The sequence below is a fragment of the Ciconia boyciana genome, chromosome 22 (assembly GCF_034638445.1).
Source record: "Ciconia boyciana chromosome 22, ASM3463844v1, whole genome shotgun sequence".
In the NCBI taxonomy this organism is placed as follows: Eukaryota; Metazoa; Chordata; class Aves; order Ciconiiformes; family Ciconiidae; genus Ciconia; species Ciconia boyciana.
The window spans coordinates 847,571-872,850 of NC_132955.1; the positions used below are offsets into that span (position 1 = coordinate 847,571).

The window sequence follows — 25,280 nt, forward strand, 5'->3', positions numbered from 1 at the left end:
AAATGCTTCTGCTTCCCAGAGCTGGCAGAAAGAGCTGGAGCCTTGGGCAAGGGCAGGAGACCTGCCCAGAGGGAGCGGGGCTGCTCAGAGCCGTAGGCCTGCGCCTGGAGGGCCCGCTTCTCCTGCCACGGGCAGCACCGACCCCCGGCGCCACTGCTGCGCTCCTGCAGAGGACAGGAGCGTGCAGGAGCCCCCGGGTATGGATTCATCTGCTCAGGGCATCTCCTCTCCACCCCAGGGAAGGAGGGAAGTGGATAGACAGCACCAGGAGAAGAGCGAGCTTGTATGGAAGGCTGGGGGTAGAGACAACCGAAAGGTTTCACAGTGGTGGTGGGAGACGTGGCTCGGAGAGCAGCCGAGGGAAGGAAGGCTCCCAGCAGCAATGGCTTGGACAGGGACAGGGAGATGGTCCCACAGCCCAGGGAACACGCGCAGCCTGGACCCCACGTCCCACAGGACAGGAGCCTGCACTGGCTGGGGCCCGCGGGCGGCAGGAGGGACACAGCTCCGACAGCGTTGCGGTGCCGAGCGGCCTGTGGTCAGCCCGGCTCCAGCCCTCCTCCTGCTCATCTCACTGTGCTCTTCCCCAGGCCGCCTCGCCGGTCAGCCCCAGCCCTGGCCACAGCAGAGGAGGGCAGCGCGTCCCCTCCTGCAGCGTGCCCGCCAGCCTCAGGAGCATGGGGGGCCGGGAACAGCCAGCTGCGGCCGTGCTCCAGCCTGCAGGAGCTGCTCGGCACTGGTGGGTCGTTCCCCTGCATTCTGTTCTAAAAAGCCTGTGCTGGAGCCAGCAGTGGCTGCTCCTGTCACCCCTCCACCAGTGGAGTCCTAATACACTCCTACACTTGGCACTTTAACCCCTTGAAAGCCATTCCTTCTAATAACAATAATATTGCAACGAGCTGCGTAAGAACACACTCCCTCTATCGCACCCCCGCCTCCCGAACCCCTCCCTGCTCCTGTGCTATCCAAAGCATTTGCTGCCTTTGACTTAGCATATGCTGTACTAGGTAGTAGGGCATAGTCCATAGCGCTCAATAACATGTGCCCCTCTGTAAATAACCTTGGAGTGATGTGAACAGTTTGATTCAAAAAAAACACAAAAACCCCAAACAAAAAACCCCCCACAAAAATGGAATAAACAGACTCTAGGGACTTGGCCAGTACCCCTCCTGTAATGTTCATTGTATATTTTTTGATGTACTATAACTGTTGGGAAAAAAAAAAAAAAAAAAAAAAAGGAAAATATTTTGATAATCGAATCTCATCGCTTTATTGTGTTACTCAAGTAAATAAAAGGAACAAGTATAAACAAGCCAGGGCTTTCTCGTCATTTTTTTTTCCTAGATCCAGAGTAGCTGAAGGGAACACATGTTGCTGGGCAGGACCGGGACACCTTTCCCTTGTCTTGTGGTGGTTCCGAGAGGAGAGTCAGCACCGTGACAGATGGGCAGCGAGAGCTGCCACAGCCCTAAGCATCAGGGTGCGCAGGCTAAGCACAGTGCCAGCTTCTCCAAGGTTGTGACTGAGTTCTGCACTCAGGAAGAGGAGGGCTGCGGTGTGGTGCAGGTGGGCACCCTGCCCTCAGTAACAGCATCTTGCCCTGCTCTGCACTACGCATTCACCGGGGCAGGAAGACCGAGTTATTTCTGCACGTAAAGGAGCAGCGAGCACTGCCAGGTAAGGGGCAATCTGCCGGGGAACACTGCAGCACCGCAGAGCCAGCTGGGGTAGGACAAGGGAGAGCTGCTCCGACAGCGGCTGGGCTGGAGGCAGGGCCAGCAAACGGGCTCTTCTCGCATGGTATCAGTCAATATAAAACAGAGCAGCTCGAGAGAGGGAATGGTTTCCTCTGTGCCCAGCCGTGGAGCTGATCCCCACCTGCTGGCCAGCCCCGAGCTGTGCCTTCCCTCTAGCAGCCTATGGTCCTCGGGTCTGCCAGCCTGCGCCCCGACAGCAGAGGGGCGTCACTCGGTGAACCCCGGCTTTCCTGTAGCACCTCCAACATCTGCAGGGGCTGGGCAGTGAAAAGAGCGGTCCCTGCCCCAGTGCAGGGAGATGGCTCACCTCTCTCGTCCTCAAAGACCATCCCCAGCCCTGGGATGCCGGTTCCTCGTGCCACCGTGCTTCCCGCAGGCTCCACGACACCAAACAGGCTCAGCAGGAGGTATGTGCAAGGGAAGCAGGGAGGTGAGGGAGAGGAGGTGGCAATGGAAGGGAAGGGAGAACAAGATTCAGCCATCCATGGATCCGCTGCCCTTGTTCTTGCGACTCAGGGGAAAGGCAGACTTGCTTTGCGGCTGCGTCATCTTACTGGCCAGGTAGATGAACGGCTCGATCAGCGTATGCCGGTCAGCCACGGACACCTCCCACAGCTTCACCTTCTCGCCCTTGGCCCAGTGCTGGGCTGCATCATGGTCCACCCGGCGCTGCTCCTGCAGGTCACACTTGTTGCCCAAAACCACAATGGTGACCTGTTCAAAAAAGGGCAAGAAGAATCCCTGAAGGTACCAAATGCAGAGCTGAACGATGCTGCCTGGCTCTGCCTTGAAGACCCTCAGTGCCAGGCCCAGTCCTGTAGCTAATTCTGTGCTAAGGCTTTTTAAAACACCACATTTCCCAGCACTCCTTCTGGCAGCTCCCCCTCCTGTTCGGGCCTGTGTGTGTCAAAGCAGCCCCAAAGTGGAAGGGCCTGTCGAGCACTTGCACACTCAGAAAGCATCCCAGGACAGTGGCCAGTTACAGCTGAGACTCTTATGGAACAGGAACCCCTGTCACTGTCTTGTGACAAGCCAGAGGAAAGGAGAGTCTCTGGGTGAGAATTTGAACAAGGGGAGCAGATCCCACTCAGCAGCCCCTTTCCCCTGGGGTACTCACTTCTTTCTTGTCTTTGGACTTGTCAATCTCCTTCTTGAGGAGCTCCACCCGCTTGAAAGACTCCTTGCTGTCAGTGCTATAGACCAGCACGTAGCCGTCCGTGCAGGAGAAGCAGTGCTTGGGAAGCTCCAGGCCGTCCCGCAGGCCCCGCGTGTCGTAGAAGCGCACCTGCTCGCGCACGCCCCGGTCTGTCTCGATGGAGCCCACATAAATGTCCTCCTGGGTCTCGATCATCTCGGAGCCTGTCAGAGAGGTGGGCAGGGGAGACACGGGGACCCCGGCCAGGGAGCTGGCCCTGGCACAGCCCAGAGAACCGTCGTGCTGGGTGGCCTGGGGCAGGGCAGCGAGTCTTTCCTCCACCCCTACCGCCAGCGTGTTTGGGGGTCCCCGGGTCCAGCCTTGCCCAAGGGGGCCAGGCTCAGCCCACCGGCGGCACGGGGCTGTCTGGCACCCGGCGGAGCAGGCCGGCCGGCCTCTGCCAGGCTCCCGCCCCGTCCCCCGCGGACTCACCGACCACATGGTTCCCGTACAGAAGCTGCTCCAGGATCGAGGTTTTCCCGACGGAGGCCTGGCCGCACACGACCACCTTGCAGCTCTTCCCCATGCTGCCTCACCGAGGGCCGCTGCGGGAATCCGCCTGCGGAATACGGCTGTCAGGGGAGGGCTGCGGGCCGGGGGGCCGCCCGCGCTGCTCGCTGCGTGCGCCCAGGCCGGGCGGGGCCAGGGCCGAGGGCCTGAGGGGACGCCGGAGGCCCGGCCCGCAGCCGCCGGCCCGCGGCCGGGGGACGCGGCCGTGCCCGCAGCCGGCCCAGGCCTCAGAGGCGAAGCGGCCCGGAGGGCGGCCTGGGGGCCCGCCCGGGGCAGCCGGCGGGGGCACCGGGCACCGGACCCGACGCGGCCTCACCTGCGCGGCGGCGGCGGCAGCAGGGGCGCGGCGAGCCCACAGCGCCCTCTGCGGGCGGGCGGACCGGGGCCTGCCGGGACCCCCGGGCCGCGGTGACGGCGGGCGAGGGGTCGGGCCGGGTCGGGTCGGGTCGGATCGGATCGGATCGGGTCCGTTCCGGTCGGTTCCAGTGCCCGGTGCCCCCGCCGGCTGCCCGGGCCCGGGCCCGTCCCCGGCCTCCCCATGGCGGGCGGACCCCAGGGCCGCCCCGCCCCGGCCGAGCGCCGCTCTCGCCGGCCCGCGCGCCGCCGTCGTTGTCAGCGGAAGCCCCGCCCCTTCCGGCGCCGCGCCCGCCCCCGCCCCGCCGCCCGTCCCCAGCCCGGCCCGGCGGTAAGATGGCGGCGGCGGCAGAGTGCGATGTGATCATGGCGGCGCCCGAGGGACCCGGCGAGCCCGAGAGCGAGGAGGAGACGCGGAGGTAGAGCGGCTGCCGCGGGCCGGCCTCGCCCCGCCGGGCGGGGGAGGAGGCGGCCGGTGTCCCTCCCGGCGGGCGGGGCCGGGCCGGGCTCCCTGGGCCGGGGCCCGGCGGGCGGGCGGGTCAGGCAGGGGGAGCCGGGGGCGGCCCCGGGCTGCGGGGAGCGGGAGGGGGCCGGGGCCGGGGCGGCAGGTGCCGGGGCCTCGGCGCGGGGGAGCCGCAGGTGCTTGGCCGGCCCTTCCCGCGCGGGTCAGCGCCGGGGGCCGGCGGGCGGGCGGGCGGGCAGGGCCCCTCCGGCCTCCGCCGCGGGGCCGGCGCGGTGCCCGGCGGGCTGCGGGAGCTCTGCGGGGGCAGCGCCAACGGGCCGCGGGCAGCGGGGCTCGGGTGCGCGCCGGGGTGCCGCAGGTCCCGGCCTGAGGGGCGCCGGGCAGGGCAGGGTGCGCTGCGGGGGGCTTGGGCAGGGCCCTGCCCGGGGCGGGCAAAGGCCTTCCTCCAGGCCGAGCCTCGTCCCGCAGGGAAGCGCTGGCTGCTCCCACCCGGGGCTCCGCAGCGAGGGCCCGCAGTCCCGCCCGGGGCTGTGACATGCCTCATGCGGCGCAGGGCTGTGCTTGCTGCCGGGTGACGCTTTATTTTGGGATGTCTTGGCTGCGTGTCCCGTGTGAGATCCCATGGCCTGCGTGTATACCAGGATTAGAAGATCCACTCTGTAGTGGAGTCAGGCTGTCTTCAGTCAACTAGAGTATGAGTGTCCTAGAAATAGAAATAACATCCTTTCTGTCTCGAGGCCACGCTGGCTGGTTTCTGAAGAGAGCTTTCTCCCATCGCTGAGGACGAGGAGGAAAGGATTAAACTGGTGTAGAAGGCAAGCTTCAAGCTCCTAGCTTTGACTTTGCTTCTTCATCGTACCCAGTTCCCTTCTCCCCGTACCATTCGAAATCTACACGCAGCAATTTTTACTCTGTCCTGCCTTGCTGTGGATAATGGGGAAATGTCAGTTGCAGGCGTACATTTGGGCAGAGTCCTGCTCTGAAAATGTTATAATGATTAAAGAGCTTCTTCAAATTTCAGTAACTAGTTTATTTCTGAAGTGGTTTGGTGCACCTTGCCCAGGGGAGCAGACAGTGCCGTCTAAGGCTGGGGGTGGTGGGAATCCCAACCTTTCTTGAACATTTTCTTCTCAAGAGCAAGCGAGCTGGTTCCCAGCAGCAGCTGAGCGTTGCAGTCTCTGCAGGCAGTGAGATGGGAAGGTCCGATGTCTAGGAAACTCCGCTGGTTCTGCAGCATCTAGCGCTGGCAGTTGGTTATCTCCTGGGGAACTGGGGAGGAGAGAACTATTTCTGTAGAAGGTGAGGCAATTGCTCTAGAAAATTATTCAGTGGATGGAATTAAAAGGAGGAAACAAACCTGAAAGTGGCCTCTGAGGAATAGTATTTTCAAAATAATATTGATGGCCTGAGGTGTTTTGTGCTGCTTGTTTACTGTCAGAAATTGAAGGCTTGAGGAGCCGCGCTGGGAAGGAGCTGACTTCCTGGTGATGTCATTCTAAGGAGTTAAATTAGATGTTGCTGAAGAGGCACCTGGATGTTGTGCATAGAATACCGACAAATTGCATGGCCTGTAAAGTTGGGAAAGCCCTGTTTATGGGTAAGTCATTCCTTCCCCCGGGCTAATTAAATGTGGTGTTTGAAATGTTAAAAATATCCAAATGGAAAAACTGTGCTGAAGGCACAGTCATCTTCTGAGCGTGACCTCTAACGTTACCCTGCCTTCCTCCTTCCCAAGTTTCATTGCAGAAGTGATGGGCACAGGAAGCCAGTCACGAATAGGATGATCTTCTTGGGAAAGGCCGAGCAGGTGCAGAAATAGAAGAATTCGTGGGCAGTGTTTGGTCCTCGCCCTGCTCTGAGGGGAAGGCTCAGCTGTGAAGAACAGAGGCAGTCTCATGCATCTGGGTTTTTCTTGGTGTCATAAGGCCGGTGCTGTAGTTCACAGTTGTTACCATGAAGTGCTTTTGTAGGTGATTTTACAATGCTTCCTTTTTTGTTCTTTTTGGGATATTACTTCTTTATCTTGCTGAAAGAGAAGTGTGTGGGTAGGAGATGATTATTCTACTTCTAGTTATTCTTTTTGGTTGCTCAGAAAGTGCAGGTCTTACACACTCATGCCTTTCTGCCAGCCGGGGCAGATTTTCTTGGGGTCCTGTGCATTAACCTCGTCTCTACTTTGGCCCTTCCTGGCTTCCGTAAGTTGCTTAACTTTTGTGGCTCAGTGGATCTCATGTGAATTAGGGCAATAGTCGCTGTATTAGGGAGCATAGTTGGAGGCTTAATTAGGTGTCTAATGTTTGTAAAACATCTTGAACTGTGTAAGGGCTATGCAGGCATGCCACGTTAATGGGCGTGCACAGACATACACTTGAATCTTATTTAGTACAGCCTTTATGATGTTTCTGTGGTAGCTTCTATAAAAAAACAGCAAAAATAAGTGAAAACCTTTTCTGAATCAGCTAAGTCAGCATCAAGGGTTTCCATGTTCTGTACTTTGGTTAGGAATTACAATACGACAAGATACAGATGCTTTGCTTAAGGACTCACCTTTGCCTAAATGCGTGATTCTGTTCTCTGTGGCTTAATGAAGATTAGGAAATTAGCAAAAGTGGAGATCTGTATTTCAGAATGATTGTAACTAATGCACTGAAACAGCTGAAAACATGCCAAATGGCTCGCTCACAGGTTGTTTAAGGCACAGGAATAGTGTGGTCACAGGATAATTATTGCCTGCTACTGCGTAAATTGTGGGGGTCCTTATGGGAGAGGGTTGATGTAAGTGCATTAATTTTATCTGCTGGGTAGTGGTGCTGTTAGTGCCAGCTCCTCTGCTGGGGAGCAGCTGATAAGCAGGGGTTGAGTTGTGGTGCGGTCAGAGACTGGTCCACCCCAAAAAAGTAACTTTTTTAAAAAAAAATTAATTTTAAAGATTTCTAAGCCATAGGAACAGTTTTTTCCCTGGGCCCAGCTGGTCTGCGAGCTTGGGGTCACTGGAGTTTTGCCAAGGAGAATTTCCTTGTCATCTTCCTGGCAGCTCTAGATTCTGTCTCATGTGCGTGCTTAAGGCTGGATCTTTCTCCTCATTCTTCAGCACCGGAGGATGCGGCAGCATCTTAAAAAGAAGTATCTCAAATCATTCGGAAAATATCATTATGAAATGATCTGCACAGACTGTTGCTTTTACAGTGCTTTTGCTGCAGACTTCAGATGTGTTGATGCCTCAGTAGGAAATCATAGTTAACCTTGGTAAAGCAATGAACATGAAATTTGCCACACAAAGTAAATTGTGCAGAAGTCAAGAAGGTTTCAGACCTTGCCTGACTTTGGGTCGCTAATTAGTTCGACAGATGTTGCCTGGAGGTTGTCAGGTGTTGGTGAGTAGCAAGAATCTTTCCACTGCTATTTTGCATTAAATGAGTTGCATCTTGGTCGGGTTCCTTGTGAATAAATGTTGTTACTTGACTGCTTTCACAGGGAGTGCTGGCAGGAGTTGGGGGTTGAGTCGGCTGTAGGGCACTGTTGGTGGGTAAGCTTTGTTAGGGCATAGCCTGAAGAAGGTTCCACTATTCCCGTTTTGCTTGCAAATGGGCACTTGAGTCTCCCAGGCTGTAAATGCAGCCTGTTTTACTAATATGTAAGTACTTTATGATCTTACGATAATACAAGGAGCAGCAGAAGCTGCTCACATAGTCGTTTGCTCTCCCATACATTTGCAGAGTATTTGAATACTCTGAATTAGGTAGTCGCTTTATACAGGATGAAAAGATGGTCAGTACCTACAATTCCAGCCTTTTTCTTGAACACAAGATATGCTTTCCTAGGGTGAATCATGTTGTAGATGCAGTTGTTTTACCATGTAATTCTTACAGCTGGCTGGCTTCCTTCATTTAGGCCTCTGTGGAAAAAAGCAGTTTCTAGCTGGTTCTGGACCCTTCCATGGGTTCTCATGACAGCTATGACGTGACCCTGCCAGAAATGATCGTGCCATTACTGTGAATTGGGTTAATACTGAGCTCTGCGAGTGAGGTGTGTTACATAACCGCAATTAAAGTTCGGGGCTCGTCTGGCCGTTTTCACTTACAGCTGCAGGGAGAGGTTTGGTTCATTTCTTTGATTTCTTGTGGCCTATTTTGGTTCTTGCGGCTTTTGGTCTTCCACGTTTGAGTTTGTCCTCGGGTATTGGGAATGTTCTGGGCTGTGTGTCGAGGATAGCGTGGGGGTTTTGTGCATCTTCTGCGTGAAATGTCAGTCATGTTGCTGTTGTCCGCTCTTGTGAGAGACTTGTGGCAGACCTTTGCTTTTATGTTTCAGTTGCAGAGTCTTTAGCCTATCCATGCAGATACTCGCGTGTACAGACTCAGTATTTCCCTGGTTTGGGGCATGCTGTGAGTAAATGTCATTTTTGTTTCTGTAGTGCAGCTAGTAGTAACCCCACTCCTTGTTCAGTGGGGGGTGCTGATGTGCAGAGAAGCGTGTTGCGTGTGTACTGTTCTGCTCTGTGGTCAGCTTGGTCTCTGCTGCAGTAGGGTCAGCATGATGCTGCCTAGCTGCAGAGGGTGATCACAGTATATGCGATATATGATTTTCTGTTGTTTTCTGCACCAGAGACAGAAAACACAAACACTACTGATGGGAGATGAGAGAGAGAGATTCCCTTCGCTCTAAATCCTCACTCAGTGTATAACCTAACCTGGAGGAAGGGTCTCTCAAGCGTACAGGGAGGTATACCCTGTACGTCTCTGGGGCCCGTGTAGTGTTTGGCTTCTCTTCTGAGTCCTGAAAGAAGGGAGAGGAGAGTATAGTATGTCCAGTGGCAAATATGACAGCTAATTTTAAGCTCTAGACATCTGCCTGCTGTAAACCGTATTGAGATCACCAAACTTATTTTACCCAAGCAGCTGAGTAACATCTGACAGCTGAGAATCTGGACTGGATTTCAACAAAAAAAAATGCTGGATAAAGGCACTGTATCCTATTAAAGAAAAAGTCTCTGCAAGAATTGCTTAGTAAAGGCAGGTGTGTTCGTTTTGTCAGAGCATCCCAAAAAAGGAGTTGGAGGAGCCTTCTTTTAATCCTAGATTTTTTTTTTTTGTCACTGTTTCGTAATGGAGGCAGGAAATGAAGTAGGAGTGAGGGTCGAGAGAGCAAGTCTGCCACCTGCTTAAATGCTGAATTTCTGTAGCTGGGTAGTATTGCTTTGAGTGCATGGACCTGTGTGCACAGGGTCTGTGCCAGCACCCCGAGATCTAGGAGGTGCCGTTTGTACAGATCCCAGAAGTTTTCAAAGACTGAGAAAACGAGGTGCGTTGCAAGGTAGGTCTGCAGATGTCTTGTTAGGAGCTGGAGTAGGAGGGGTGGAAACCAGGATCGGTGCCTGAGCGGGGGCAGTGTGTGGAAGCTCTGAGGAGGAGGCAGAAGTTGTTAGGCAAACGTGGGATTGTGTTACTGGTGCGCAGGATGGCCGCTTCTCATAGCTCTTCTGTTCTGGGAACGAGCAGGGGCTGAGCTTTCAGCAGGGCACGGGGAATAGTGGGAGCGTTGTGATGGTTCCTTCTCCCACCGGGCAGGCAGCGAGTGCCGCGTGCTGCGTCCTCTGAGCCTCTGGGTGTGCGAGGGGAGCATCAGAACAGGTGGCTGCTGCTTGTCTTGGTGGCAGGTCCTCTAGGGTGACAGGGGCCGGAGCACTTGAAGAATTAGGGGTCCTGACAAATGTTATAAAAGAGAAAAAAAAAATTACTAGCTCGCAGGGAGAGAGTTACTCAAAACAGTCCCCTCCTTGTGAGCCCGTGGTGCACGCACGCAATGAAAGACAAGCTTCTTCCTGAGGTCCTTGGTGCGACTCTTCCCTGTCTTCTGCGTCCAGCGTGGAGAGGCCTTGAGAAGACACTAGCCTCCCCTCACAAAGCAATCCATTCAGCCTGGATCGTATTTTTAGCAAAGCACGATTCTTCTTCAGTTTCAAAAGTAGCAAGTGGGGAATGCAGCCTACATCAGTGCGAGATGCAGAATGATCTCATTCAGGCTGCAGCATCTGTTTGGATTGAAACAATTACCAGTGATATCAGGAGATCTGCATTTTTTCTTGTTATAGGCAGAGCCCGTGGTAAACAAGAACTGTTTTCTCTGTGTGCTCTATGTCAGTGGAGCACAACTGGGGAGAGATGCTTCTGTTCTGCGTCTAGGATCTCAGACCACAAGCCTTGCATTTCCAGCGACTGTCTTTGCCTTCGCCCTTTGGAGGAAAATGGCTTTTTCTTTCACAATCTCTTTTCATTGTTAAGTTTTAAGCCATGTGAGCAATAGAAATACCTGTGTACTTCCTTTCTGCTAGTGTTATCTGAGGTGCTGTGACTTGTTGAGATATCAGTCGTGTTAAAGTAAATGCTCAAAAGGAAAATAGACGAATAAAAAAGAGTAGAAAACACTAATGCTTGTGTTTGCGTGTTTTCTCTAGCATCTCAGAATATCGGTGCCTTGTGAAAGTCGGTTTTGCCATGTATCTCTTTTCTTTCTCCCGTTTTCCCAGCTCTTCCCGGCAGTTTGTTGGCAGACAGGGTGTTCTGGCACCCAGCCCTCTAGCTGTATCTGTTGGGCAGTGCTTCCTCATAACGTGGCAGGTAAAATTGCTGAAAGACTTGAGTCAGGGGCTGGTGTGCTAAGGGGGTTACAGCAGTGGCTCAGAGAGATGGGTTCTGCCATTAATACTGTTCGCCCTTTTCTTTAGGCTATACAACAGAGAGCTGCTGAGAGAAGGTACTTTAATAGGATCTGTGATTTTCTTTTCCATTGATTACCGAAACAAGAGAATAAAGTTTTGGTTAAACTACTTGCTGCCAAGGTTCCAGAACTGCAGAATTGCTGATTATTTTTTCCACCATATTTTGAATGTTTGATCTGTAATATTCAAAAAAGGTCGTTGTGTTTGGACACATTTTTAATCATGCAAAGTACGAGTCCTGCCACTTGTGATACAGATCTATCCAACAGGCACATAATCATTTCTAGATCTTGTGGCCTTAGGGAAGGAGGAGCACGGAGGGGTGCTGGACTGCTCTTCAGGGTCTGGCAGCGTGCTGGCTTCTGAGGAAGAGCAAGGCTGCGGAACAAGCACCTTCCTTGGGCGAGGCGGTGGGAAGGCTGGGGTGGAGGAGCTGTGGCAGTTTCTCATCTCAGGCGGGCGCGTTCATCATTTGCTGGAACGGGAGCGGGTGCAGTGGGTATGAACTGAACCCGGGAGCCGTGACGAGACCCTTCCGAGGCAGTGGGGTGCATGCGCTAAACCGTTTCTGTGCCACCCTGTAACTTATTCATCTTATTTCAAATAAATACAGCATGTGGTTGTCTGTTCCTTCCGCTGCTTGACTTCAGCAGAGTTACAGCAGGGGTGCGTCTGGTCCGTTGCCGGAGCGTAGCTGATAGCAAAAGTTAAAAATGAAAGTGAAGAGCGCACGCTTCAGCTGTGGCCCGCGGGCCCTCGGCGTGGCAGCTCCCTGTGTCTATTGTTCTGCCAGCTGGCAAAACTGTGATGGTTCAGTGAAAACAACCCTTTGCATGAGGCGGTTGTGTGGGAATGGCCAATGGCAAGCCTGAATGAGGCTAAAAACATGTGAACTTGTTTCAACACAATTCCCTTTGTTCTTTCTCTAGTAGGCTTGCTGAACATTGCTCTCGTTCACCGGTGGGGTCCCTCCTCCTCATTTCAGCTCCTGCGCTGCCTTTGCCGAGATGTGCCCTGGGAGGGCCGGGGGGCTCTGGCAGCGCTCCCCCCTCAGCGAGGATGCTGCGGCTTGAGTCCAGTCTGTCCTGGGTTGGCAGCTTCGTAGTGAGGGCAGCTTCCAGTAGATAAATGCATTTCTCGCGTAAGGATCTGATCTCTAGGCACTTCCAAAATAAAAATGCTAAGTGGTGGTTGACTCTTACCAAATCTGCTCTGCACCCTCAGGTCTTGGATTTGGCAGCTTACTAAAATGCAGGACTAGTCAGCAGTCTTCCCTTCAGTTTTTATTTTATATACTGAAAGAGGCTTCTTGCTATGGTACGTTCTAACAGTACGTCCTCTATAGTGAGAGCCCCTTTTCCACTCTTTGAATGTGTTGTAGCTACAGCCTTCAGTGAAGACAGTCAGCTTCTATCCTGTTAGGTTTACTAAGAATGTGATTCGTGAAAGACAAAAGTCTTTGCTTCCTCTGGGCAAAACCCAGTCCTGAAACGTGCCTGAAGCTGCATCTAACTTTTGAGAATTTTGTAAAAGTGTACAGAAATATAGAAGTGGATCACTTGCATTATACCTTCTGTGATAGATTAGCCTAGATTTTTAAAGGTAAAGATTATCTGTGTTTATAGTACGTGGTAGACTGAAGGCTGGCTCTGACTCGGGCCTTTGACTGTTACAGTAGTGTTGCCAGATACAGAAATAAACCTCCTCAGCCCTGAGAGCAATCGAACAGCTTGCGCTTGCTCTGGAGTTGGATGGAGGTATTTGTACGTAAAAAGTCTTGTGACTCTTCACTCTCTATTCCTGCGTTCTCTGATTTGGCTTGGTTTTGTTTACCTTGGGTTTCCCTGTAAATAGCTTTCCTGCAGCAAGCGGTGCAAAGGATTCAGAAACCTTCTTTTCTGAATCCTTTCAAGAAAATGCTGAAGCCCAACATTTCAGCACAGCTTGGAACTGACCCGTGTTTGAGCCTGCAAGTGCAACTCTGCTCTGGCGGACTGGGGGGTCACCCAGCTATTTTGGCTTCCTTGGCTTCTGTTTCATTGCTTCAGCAAAGGCTATGTTCAGATAAGTTGGTAGTCACCCAAGAGGAATAAGATGACCCGTAATAATCGACTTCAACTGTACTGCTTGTGATACGGTCATTTCCCCTGCGCAGGTGATCCCCGCGGCTGGGCTGCTCTAGCAGAAGATTGCTAGTTGTTGAAGGAGAGAGTAGCTGGGGCTTGTAGAAATGCTGGCCGCGTCCCTGGTGGGACATGAAGGACGAGTCTGAGCTGGTCTTTGTTCTGATGGTTAGAATTTGTCTTTGTCTGAGGCCAGAGGTCTGGTTGTGCAAGTGCTTTGGAGAGTGGACAAACAGTGTCTGTCGCTCTGGCTACAGCAGTGAAGTCCCAAAAGCACAATGCAAGTCTTGACTGCTGTATCTTAGAGTGGGGTGATGCTTCCTTTGAGTTGGCCTCATAGTTTTTACATGTTAAACAGTCTAGGAGATAAAGCAAGTGAATTAAATCACTGAATTTAATTCAGGGAAGCTGAATTAAACTTCAGCACCATGGTACAAGTTCCCTCTTGGACTGCTTATCTAAAATGGTGAAGGTAAATTGGAGAAGAGAGAGGAGGGTTTAATTTCCTTCAGGGGAAACTTTGCTTTCAAGAGTTTAAGGGATGCTGCTTTAAACCATATGTTGTGTGTTTTTAAATGTCCTAAACTGTCTCTGCAAATGCTTGCTCTTGAGCGTGAGGACTATTTCTGGACCTGTTGCCAAGGCAGTGCCAAGCTTCTACTTGAGGCTTGCACCCTTATTTCTCCTCGATTTAGCTGTCTTTTGAATGTAGAAATTGTTCTTGGCCCTGTTTCTTAAGTAGGTGGGACTAGTTCTGAAAGATAGACAGCGCTCTGTTTCTTGACTTCAGTGACCGCTGAGGTTATGCGGCACCTCACAGGAGTAGGCTGCCTTGATTAACCGCGTACAACTGAGTTTTGCTGGACTCTAGAAGCCAGTGCATCTGAGACTGAAGGGAGGGTGCTCAAAGGTGGCTTTAGTCTGCTGGTGCATTCCTGTAATATTTGGCTAGGTAATGCCCCTGAGTATCCCTGTTGATGGCCCTCGTAAAGTGACGAAGAGCCAGCAGGACGTGAGGTGTGCTGTTTTCTCATGGACAGTGTATACAGAGGAAATTTCGCAGCAACCAGCTACGAGCATTTTGGAGCACTGAAGAGTTATACAGAGATTGCTTGGGGATCAAATGCTCAGTCATGGTCAGAATCTGTTCTGATGCTCAATTCCTCTTAAAATGTGGTGTTTTGCTTCCTTTCAGAGAAGCAGAATCATTCAAGGAACAAGGAAACGCATACTATGCCAAGAAAGATTACAATGAAGCATACAACTATTACACAAAAGCCATAGGTGAGAACACTTGATGATAATATTTGCTGAATACCATGTCTAAAAATCAAAGCTGGTTACTGATTTGAAATGCACCAGCAGGGTTTCTAATAGCACATGCTGGATGAAAACTTTTTGCCTGCTTTCATTACCTTGCGAAATTTCACCAGATTGATAACGCAAGTCAGTGCCAATGTGGGTGATTGCAGTAGTTCTTTATTTCTCTTCCAGCCAAGGTACTCTTAACATGAAACCAGTCCAGCTTTCCCTCTAATGTAGGGTCAGCAGCGCTGCCAGACTGAACACCACAAACTTCTTTTCTAGATGAGTTAATTCCTGTGTATGGTGTGGGGAGCAATAGTTTTATGACTTGCTATCAAAACAGCTGCTTGACCACCCTGCGTCATCTTAAGCCACTCAGGTGACATGTTACAAATTGGGAAGGAATGTGATTTTTTAATCCAACCACGGCTTTTGAATATGTTCTACAAGTTGTGTAACTGCTTGCATTACACTAACAGTGAGCGGTCTTACATCTTCTCCAGATACCTGTCCTAATAACGCCAGTTATTATGGTAACAGAGCTGCCACACTCATGATGCTGGGGAGATTCCGAGAAGCACTAGGAGATGCTCAGCAGTCTGTCAGACTGGATGATAGCTTTGTAAGGGTACGTGGAAAACTTCATACTTCTTATTCATGTCTCAGTACCCTTGTCTCCACCGATTGCGGCTCTTGCAACTCCCTTTTAACTGTCTTCGCAGGGCCATCTACGGGAAGGGAAGTGCCATCTTTCCCTAGGGAATGCCATGGCTGCCAGCCGCTGCTTTCAACGAGTGTTAGAACTGGATCATAAGAATACCCAGGCGCAGCAAGAGGTAAGAGGTTCTTAAAATTTAAATATTCCCAGTAGATGGGGCTGTCAAAAGGAACAGATTGAACGGGTAAGCCTTTCACTTCGAATTTGCCAGGTGGAATCACAGTCATTGTTAGTAATGACTGTTTGCACGCTGTGAGGTAATGGGAAACAATGAGATACTGTCAAAGGCTCTATATCTGGTTTTCAGTAGACCGCCAGGTTAGTCACTTTTGTGTGTGATTGTCTCTTCTTAGCAGCAAAGCATGGAGGCTAAGCTGGTCTTTCACCCAGCAATCCAGAGGAGAAATGGTGAATGGTGGTAAGGGAGCACGGAAATGGGTGATGGAGCATGTGGAAGGCTGCTGCCACTTTTGTGTCTCATTCACAGGGGTACATTTTCCTGGGCTACCAGTTAGGTCACTTGATTTCAAACTGATTTTAACACTGGCGAAAGTATTCATGTAATCTGCATTATTGTTCCACGGTCTGCAATAGTTTTTGCTCAGACATTTTAGGGATTGGCTGCTTAAATGCTGCTTGATGGTGTTTCAGAGCAGTGACTGTCCTGCAACACTTGCTGTGTTCTCCTGTCTTTCAGCTGAAGAACGCCACTACTGTGCTTGAGTATGAAAAAATAGCTGAAGTGGATTTTGAGAAACGGGATTTCAGGAAGGTAAGATTAACATGACTGTTTCCTGTAGCATTATGAACGGACATATTTGACGTGGCCAGTTCAGCCAGATGCATGTCTAATTTCCCTGCCTAACGTTAGCTGGGTCCTAACGGGAGGTGCTGTACAACATACTTGTGCTGCTGAAGCAGGGTTGTCTTGTAAACTGTAATAGTTGTGGAAATGACAGAGCTCATGCTCTCTTAGCACTGAACGAATGAAAAGTGAAGAGGGTGACTGGCTCAGGGTGAATATCCTCTCTTACTGTTTGCTTTGCAGGGTGAGTGGAACCATGAATTGAGCTGTTTGATACAGATTTTGTCAGCAGCAGCATTCGATCACGCTTTGCTCCTAAAATGCATATCCAGGATTCTTCTTTCTCAACTCTTTAATTTAAAAAAAAAAAAAAAAGCAGTCTGTCTGCCAGTATTATAGTGAGGGTCATTGAAGGAGGAATGCAGATCTGCGTGGGGCATTCTCCGTTACTGTTTCCAAATCTTTCTTCCCAAGGGCTGTAACAGGATGCAGCTGGTACTGACCTGATTAACAAGAAATGACAGCATGAAATCTGAAAGGCACCAAACACTTCTCATGCAACTGTTTCTGTTCAGTGGATGCATGTAAGGCCCAAGTTTGGCCCAGAAAGGAGATTGTCCGCACTCTTAGACTAAGCTCAAGATTTTGGAAGGGTAAATCCCAGCTTTGTATCACCTGGTTATGAGGAGCAAATGGGATGTATGGTCAATCTGGATTTTGTGTGTAGGAATTGCCCTGCCTGTATTGCATGTTCTGGGCTTTTGCATCTGTCCCGTCACTTCTCCCGTCTCACTTCACTGGGGAGGCTTGCATGAAATGTGATCTTTGTTTCTGGAGAGCTGCTCTGGCTTCTTCCTCACCCAGAAGCCATTGGCTTCTCAGTCTGGAGCACAGTGCTTCCCACAGCGGGCAATCGTGATGTCACGGCCGGGGAAGCAGATGAACCTTGGTGGAACAATGACCCTGTTCTCATGCAGATGTCCCCACCAGAGAGGCAGAGATGGAAAGGACCTATTAGATCACCCTGCCCATTGCAGTCAGACCAGTGTAAGATCAGTCCCCGCACTGTACTTTTTTGTGTTTTGTCCAGTCCAAACTGTCTCAATCTATTGAATTTCTGTCCTTCCCACATGTCTTGATAATGCAGGCAACAGGGACAGAATTGTCGTCCTTGGCTTTTTCTTTAGGGCCTACAATTTCAGAAGAGTTAAAGGGATGGACCTTCTACAGGTGTCCCTTGAATCTTCTGTGTAGTGCTGTGTCATAGTAACATAGCAGGTTCCACAGACCTTTGTACACAAAGCCCTTTAAAAGACAAAACAAAAAACCTGCACATGAGGAAAATTTTCTAATGAAATATGTCTCCAGCAGCAGAGGAAATGGGTGTCTGCACGCTTATCTTCCTGTTCAAAGACAAATATGAAATCTCAAGTGTGGTAATGGTGCAGCCTTTCAAACAAGCCTTCAAACTTGTTTGCTTTTCTCACATTTGTGTTTTTTCTCACACCAGGTTGTATTTTGCATGGATCGTGCTTTGGAGTTTGCTCCTGCTTGTCACCGATTCAAAATCCTCAAGGCTGAATGTTTAGCATTATTGGGTCGCTACCCAGAAGCACAGTCTGTAGCAAGGTGAGTGTCTTAAGGTCTAGAGTTTGAGTAACAGCCGGTGGTGCATCCTGGCTGCTGCTTGCTTTCCACAGCCCAAAATGAATGAGGGAATATAAAAAAAAGAAATAGTCCTTAATGCAAACTGTGATGAGGAAGAGTGCGTGAATTTATCCCCTTTAAAGTTAAACTTACTGGGAAACTGTGTTTAGACTCAGTTAATAACCAGCAGTCTTGCTTGAGCAAGTTCCTATAATTTTTGCACATCTGTACCATGGACTTGATAAAATAACTAAATATCTGAGTGGAGGAAGAGTGCTTTTGGAGATCAGAAGGAAACGGGAATAGGGAAACATTTCATTTTTTTTAATATGTCTATTACAGTGACATCTTGCGAATGGACTCAACAAATGCAGACGCTCTGTATGTCCGTGGTCTCTGCCTTTATTATGAGGACTGTATTGAGAAGGCAGTGCAATTCTTTGTCCAAGCACTCAGAATGGCTCCTGATCACGAGAAAGCATGTCTTGCCTGCCGTGTAAGTTGTGAATACTGGGGATGGGACTGCAAAATGACCAGGATTGCATTTTTTCCAGTAGCAAGTAGCATGTCCAGCCCTTCCCAAAGACAACCACGTGCTGCTTTAGGTAAAACTGTGAGTTGCTAGAAGCTCTTTCTCAGAAGACTGTGATACTTTGAAGACTGCATCCCTTTCGTTCTTTCTTCCTTGATCAGATATAGGAGCAATAAAACTAGGTCTATCAGTTGTAAAAGAACTTCTGATTTTCAGATTCAGTATTAGTGCCTACAGGTTGATGCATTTAAACACAGTCCTTTTCATGTTGCTCCTTCCCTCATTTCTACTCTGTTGTAGTTCTTTGACTGACTTTTAAAATCTGTTTACTTGTATAAGCTCTCAGAAAGTGAGGTCCCATTCCTTTTTTTTTTTTAATCCATAAATTTACTTCACTGACATGTTTTCATCTTAAACATTAGGCAACCTGTGCTCCTGTGGAGAATGCCTGTAACTGGCACTGGCTGTTCCTTAGCACTTCTCTTGGGGGAAAGGCAAAATGCTTACAGTTCGTTGCAGCTGCTGTAGCAAGGCTGTGACTTTTGTATCCTGTAATGGTGTCTGAAACCAAATTACAACAGTTCTGTTTGAGGACCCTCACCCAGCAAAACAAGGGGCTTGGTACCACTGAACCACTTGCCTAATGTCCTTATCCAGGGTATATTTTCTTTCAGAATGCCAAAGCACTTAAAGCAAAGAAAGAAGATGGGAATAAAGCATTCAAAGAAGGAAACTACAAACTAGCATATGAACTGTACACAGAGGCACTAGGAATAGATCCAAATAACATAAAAACAAATGCCAAACTCTACTGCAACCGAGGGACAGTTAATTCAAAGGTAAGAAATGGTCACCTGGCAGGTAGCCTTTCATCATATTCCTCACCATGTGGTTTATAAATTGTGAATCAGTTGTTCTGGAAAGCATAGGCTTCTCTGGCTGCTGGGGCAGCTGGTGCTATAGGCAATGTTTAGGTTTTTGTACTTGCACAGTGACTGGGTCTGTTCCAAACAGCCAACAACGTTGACTCCTGAAGAAACAAAACTCAAATACTTGGGCTGCACAGAGTGGGAGGGAGAGGAGGAACGTAGTTCAGCCTTATCTTAATCAGCATAAAGGCATCCTTATTTGTTTCCTTTCCGGTAATGAGGAGAGATCTTTTCTTTTCTTATTCTTCTTGTAGATCGTCTATCTTGCTTTGGTTTTTGATCTTAAAAAAACATGACCTAATTTAAAAACCGTAGACAGTTTTTCCAGGTTTGCTGTTGCATTTTAGTCATGCACTATCCAGAGAAACAGTCATGTGATAGTGCTTCCAGTTTCCGCCCGGCACTTCCTCTAGGCATGTTTCCTCCTCAGCTGTCTCTGTGTTGATGCCGGTTCTACCACTGTCGAGGCTTTTCAACACCCCCACTTGGTCAAGAGACAGAGGCTGGTCTCCAGACCTGGGAAATGGGATGAGCTGGAGGCAGCAGTAATGGATATTTACATGGCTGCTTGTGTCTGAAAACAAACAATACCTTTTTTAAAAGAAAAGTATTTTAAATATTTTTAAGTTTATTTTCCTGTCTGGGAATTAGATTGGACACAGAATAACTTGGTTTTCAGATCATTCTCAGGAAGACCCTTGTTTCCAAGTGCATTTCTTGGAGAAGCACCATGTAGTTCTACCATTTCACTAGTCAAGCTTCTAATTTTTCCCTGGGGAACAAAAGCTCTGTGTTTTGGGGGGATGGGAAACAATTTCCTAGACGCAGACACACAAAACAGTGAGACTTTCCAAGATTCTTTACACCTTTCAGTTGCCTAAAATCATAATGCTACTTAGCAGATTGGGATTCACTTAACTTCTGTCTGACATTGTAGCTTAGGAAACTTGAAGAAGCAATAGATGACTGCACAAATGCAGTAAAACTGGATGACACGTATATCAAAGCGTACTTGAGGAGAGCACAATGGTAAGTAGACCTTTATAATGGACATTCTGGGCAGGTTCGTGGGTAGGAACCTCCTCCCTACAGCACTGAGTGACAGGAATAACAAATCTGAAGCTGAACTGAATAAAAGATTCTGTCTTAAGGGGCCCTGAATTTGTTCCTCTTCATTATGCTGATGAGACGACAGGGGAAGCTCTATGTAGTCTGTCCTGCCTGCATGGATCTGGGACTGCCTATTGATTGTTGTATTTAGGCAGGATTTGTTCTAAAGCTTGATTTAATATTTATAGACTAACGTAAGATGTTCTGTCCCAGAGAGCCTCTCTCCTAAGCTTTTTCAGAAGGGCTGCTGCGGGTAAGAGATCTTATTCTGGCAGAGCTGTTCACGCTTCCAACAAACTAGAATTTGAAATGGGATTCCCTGCTTCCCATAAAGGAGAAATCAGCTGAGACTGTACATACCTCCGCCACAGATAATGCCGCAGTGTAGCGCGGTGAGGCTGAGCGAGTTGTACAAAGGATGTTCGAGTGTGTATGTCTCCTCTGTAACTTAGCACCAACCAGGGAAGTAGTCAAAGCTCTGTTCTGACTACAGGTTTATTTGCTACTTTCCTCAATGCTGATTATTCCCTGGTTTGTGGCAAAACTGCCTGGCTTATGGATGAACCAAGCCCGTTATTGCAGCCTTCCTGTTGTGCATTCATTTTAATTTACAACCTTCAGCATTCCTCTCAAGCTCCATCTCACAAATTGCTAAATTACAGGAAGTAGCTAATATGCGAGTAAGGCTGAAATGCCAATAGACGGGCGCACGTCCCTCTGTTTGAGGTGCCAAGGCTGTCACTTCTAACCAGCGTTGCTAGCGTACAACTCTGCACCAGCTTCCTTGAAATCTTGCTGGCTGGTATTAGTTCCTGCGGCTGGATAAAGTAATTATCAGACTGTCAAAGTAGAACTTGTGCTGCCAAATGAGATTGCAGTCTCCACTTGGAGCCCAAAGTACGGGTTCCTGTGCCAGGATTTCCCACAAATAGCAGGTGGCTGGGCTTCCAGTCAGTCTAGCAGTGACCCTCTGTGGGTTCCTCTAACGATTGCTCTTTCTGCAGCCCAGTGCACGTGTTTCCCTTCATTCATATCCATCTAGAAAGCTTGTACCTGAACCCCCTTTTGATATTTCCTGTGAAGTACACCTTGGCCACCAGTGTTTGTTTCCACAGTTACATGGACACAGAACAATATGAAGATGCTGTAAGAGACTATGAAAAGGTTTATCAGACAGAAAAAACGAAAGGTGAGCATATTGGCATTCTTTTTGTGGGCATAAGTTTCCCTTAACTGGCAATTTTTTTGTTGTTGCTTTCGTTTGCCTTTTTCCCCCACAATATGCTCTCATTTGCAACCTTTTACCCCAGCAGGACAATACAGGAAAAGTCCTCGGAAGCACTCTGAAATGCCTGTCTCAGAATCTAGTTTCTCTCCCAGCATTGAATGCTGAGAAGAGAATTTAGCTTGCAGCTGAAGCAGTGCACTAGACTCAGAATATCTGGTTACGGTTCTCGTTCTTAACTGTCATCTTGCTTTTTTAGTAGCCTGAAATGAAATGGGCAGAGTAACCTTAGTCCTTGCGGTTCAGTGTCTAACAAATACTAGTTTAATAGCACTGAGTCTTTCGCCTGCATTTGGAAACAGCCTTAAGTGGACAGTGAGCCTTTAATTAGCTACCTGACTGTAAATCCAAGTGGGTTGGTTACTTGTGGCACTTGAGATGACCTGGGTTGAAGGATTCAACATATTGATCTTCAGCCTCTTTTAAAGCAGGAGGCTGTGCCTGATGCTAAAGCCACTTTCCTTTGGCATTGCACTTCTTTCTAGAACACAAGCAACTTCTAAAGAATGCACAGGTGGAACTGAAAAAGAGCAAACGGAAAGACTACTATAAAATCCTTGGGGTTGACAAAAATGCCTCTGAAGATGAGATCAAGAAGGCTTACAGGAAAAGAGCACTAATGCATCATCCAGGTACCCACAAACAGTCTGTTACTAGAGCGCGTATTGTTGCTTTGATCCCCTTGCTCCATGCATGTGCCCGGCACAGCCATCACTCAGAGGCAGGAATAAATATGGGAGGGGGAATTTCTGGACAAAGAGCAGTTCTGACCCCACAAATCTAAATCTGTGGCAGCAGCTGGGAACGTGTAGCATTTTCCATTTACACTAAAAACTTCTTGCCTGCTTGTTTTTGTATCCCTAGACCGACACAGTGGGGCAAGTGCAGAAGTACAGAAGGAAGAGGAGAAGAAATTTAAGGAGGTTGGTGAAGCCTTTACCATCCTGTCAGATCCCAAGAAGAAGGCCCGCTATGACAGCGGGCAGGATCTAGAAGAGGATGGATTGAATGTGGGAGGTAAGTGTTCCTTACGATACTCTATCATGGCAGCCTTTAAAAAGATTAGACCATTTAGAGTCTGCCTTCTTCTCTAAAGCAAACCTCCCATTTGCAATAATCCTATGAATTGAGTTGGTTTGGTCTCTGAAAGCATTTGAATGGCAGATCTGCACCGAACGTTTCAAGTTGTGAACAGTCTAGGTTATACGGTGGATGTTATCCTTGATTGATTCGGTAGGTAGTAGCTGCCATTAGGCCGAAGTCTTTCACAGGAAGTGTAAAATCAAGTAATAGAAAGACTGTGGGTCCCTAAATGCTGCTTATCCAAAATTCTTAGGTTGCCTGTGTGACTGAAATTGTGTCTCTGACAACTGGTGCTTCTGCTACTGGCCCTGTACTCTGCTGCTGTATCGCAGTGCTCAAGCAAAGCAAGCTCTTTATAGCTTTGTGTCCGTTTGTAAAATGCTTTATGGGCCCTCAGTTAAGTGACAATTTCTAAATTGTGAAAACTGTAACGGCTGTTTCACTTCAGCTCACAACTTCCTTTTCTTCCCTGTAGACTTTGATGCAAATAATATCTTCAAGGCCTTCTTTGGTGGGCCAGGCGGCTTCAGTTTTGAAGGTAGGTGGAAGTGTTCTCCTGTCAGCTTTGGAAATGTAAGTATGCAAATCACTTGACAGGACAGCCAAGTTTCCCAGAGTGGATGTGCCGTTCGAGGAGAGTGTTTGACTTTTCCAAAGAAAAGTAGCTAAGCTCTTGGAAAGCTCTGTCTGCACAGCATCCCAGCTGATGGCCGGTTCTGGTTCTTTTGTGTTCAAAAGCAATAAAACCCAGGGGTTCCTTTCCCAAGAAGCGTGTGTAGGCTTTGCCATCTGAGTGGTGCTGTGCTGCTTAGAAATAGTTGACCGTAACTTCAATACAGCTGCCGGTGCTAAAGCAACAGAAGGCGATTCTTGGTCAGAAGTCCTGTGTGTATGCATCACGCAGCTCTCCTCTGGTTTCATAACACTGAATCCTCCTGAGGCCCTCTGCCTGCAAACGTTTTGAGGTGACTGGAGGTGATGAAGCAGCTGTCACTCAGTGCCCCTTCAAACCTCGCATGTGCTCAGGCTTTCTTCACACACCTTGGAGGGGGATGGCTTTGTTCAGCACTGAGCGAGCTCTCAGCACTTAGCTAGTGCCGATATACCCCTTAGGGAAGCGTGTGTTCCTTAAGGTCTTTTGTTAAGTGAATTTTGAGAAATCTTGCACGCTTCATGTGCTGTTTACCTTCCTCCTTGTAAATCTGCCTCCTTTACCCATGTTATCAGTAGTCCACTCTTTTACTTGTTGGAAATTAGCTGCTGGAAATGCAAAGCAAAGATCTCCTCTCTCCTACCTGTTCAAATGGTTTTGTTTGACTTAAGTACGGGCTCGGCACCAAGCTACTGCAGGATAGTAGTCAGCCGTATAGTCTTTGAATTTTGAAAGTGCTAATAGCTTTCATTTTCTTTTTCAGCTTCTGGGCCTGGAAATTTCTTTTTCCAGTTTGGCTAAAAACAAAACAAAACAAAAACCACACATACCTGATCTGCTTATTTTAACCTTGAATACGGACATACTTAGACTCCTTCCTTCATCATGTCTCGTTGTACTTAGAGCAGTTTCATTTTTCTCGGTTGGAGACCTCTGTTTTGTGTGCTTTTGTGTGTGAAGAGGAAACCAGCTCGGGGAGGGGAAGGCTTGTGAATTTTGTTTTACTGTTAACTTTATTAAAAAAAAAAAAAATAAAGCTTTGAATCTTTTGGTCCCTCCATGCTGGCCCGTACTTTCAGACTGTTCCTGCTCCTCAGCAGAGAGGATTTCCCTGAAGTCCTCCTGGAATCTCGACTTGTAAGAGGGTGAAGTAATTGGTAATCTCTTGTTTTGTTTTGGTTGGTTCTGAACTGCAGTATGGCAGCATGTCTAGGGTTTGTAGTAACTTGTTAAGTCATCTTAATCTTCTGAAAATATTGCCAAGATTCAATCAAGTTTCATACAATCGTGTTTTACCTGCCAGCTGTCTCTTTTTTCTTTCTTTTTTTTTTTTTTGCCATGGTTCTACCAGAACGGTACACTTGGGCATTAACTTAAATGATAACGTGTAAGCTTGACAATTTTGTATCAGAGAAATGCTTCTTTGGATTTAAAAGAGCAGCTTATGTGAGAATTCCCTGTGATGCAGCTAGAAATAAGGGCTTTGTGTTCCACTCCATGAATTGTTCTGTTTAAGGGAATATTGAATTTGCTCTGGGCTGAATTTCTTCACCGTACTTTTTAAAATTAATCCACTTGAACATTTAATATTTGTGCTAAAACTTGATTTTGTTGAGCTTGATGTTTGATTTCGTGTTACTGATCCATAACGTGGATGAGCTCTTTCTAGCTCTGAAGAAATGCAAAGTAATATTCAGGTCGATAACTGAAAACGGTTACTGTGTGCGTGCAGCAGTGTGCTCTCATGATGTTTACAGGAACTGTACAAATATGTTACACTAGTCGAGTAGTTTTCATCTAGAAGTAATTTACTAGTCCAAAGAAGCAAGAAAATGCAAAGTCAAACTCTGAACTGACAGTCTGTCACTTGCTTCTCTTGCACAATGTCAGGACAAGTGCTGGAGGGACGAGCGTAAAGCCTGGAGCTGCGTGCAGCCGCACCGTCTCGAGCTGGAAATGGATTTGGCTTGGTGGTACTGCCAGTTGATACAAATGCTGGTTTATTTTTCACCATAAATGTAGTGTTACAGCAAGATCTCAGCTGAGAGAGGACTCTGCTTCCAGAATTCTTCCCTTTTTTCTAGAGAGCGAAGA

At 48.7% G+C, this 25,280-nt stretch overlaps 2 protein-coding genes across 3 annotated transcripts; one reads left to right on the plus strand and one right to left on the minus strand.

The window, feature by feature from the left end:
• Positions 1-1,243: 1,243 nt before the first annotated feature.
• Positions 1,244-4,184, minus strand: NKIRAS2 (NFKB inhibitor interacting Ras like 2). Of its 2 annotated transcripts, none has more exons than XM_072886070.1 (4): positions 3,779-4,184; positions 3,385-3,511; positions 2,875-3,169; positions 1,244-2,471 (listed from the first exon to the last, which is right to left on the minus strand). In XM_072886070.1, the coding sequence occupies exons 1-4, from the start codon at positions 4,182-4,184 to the stop codon at positions 2,232-2,234; spliced, it is 1,068 nt and encodes a 355-aa protein (XP_072742171.1). In that variant the 3' UTR covers positions 1,244-2,231. The 2 variants fall into 2 exon arrangements, with proteins under 2 accessions (XP_072742171.1, XP_072742172.1); XM_072886071.1 differs by having other exon boundaries at positions 2,875-3,116; positions 3,779-3,919.
• DNAJC7 (DnaJ heat shock protein family (Hsp40) member C7) lies at positions 4,103-24,240 on the plus strand. The gene is made up of 14 exons (XM_072886045.1): positions 4,103-4,235; positions 14,316-14,404; positions 14,929-15,053; positions 15,148-15,261; positions 15,841-15,915; positions 17,459-17,577; positions 17,938-18,091; positions 18,802-18,966; positions 19,994-20,085; positions 21,282-21,355; positions 21,937-22,083; positions 22,316-22,468; positions 23,010-23,072; positions 23,950-24,240. Exons 1-14 carry the CDS (start codon positions 4,153-4,155, stop codon positions 23,985-23,987), a joined length of 1,491 nt encoding a protein of 496 aa, XP_072742146.1. The 5' UTR covers positions 4,103-4,152; the 3' UTR covers positions 23,988-24,240.
• Positions 24,241-25,280: the final 1,040 nt, after the last annotated feature.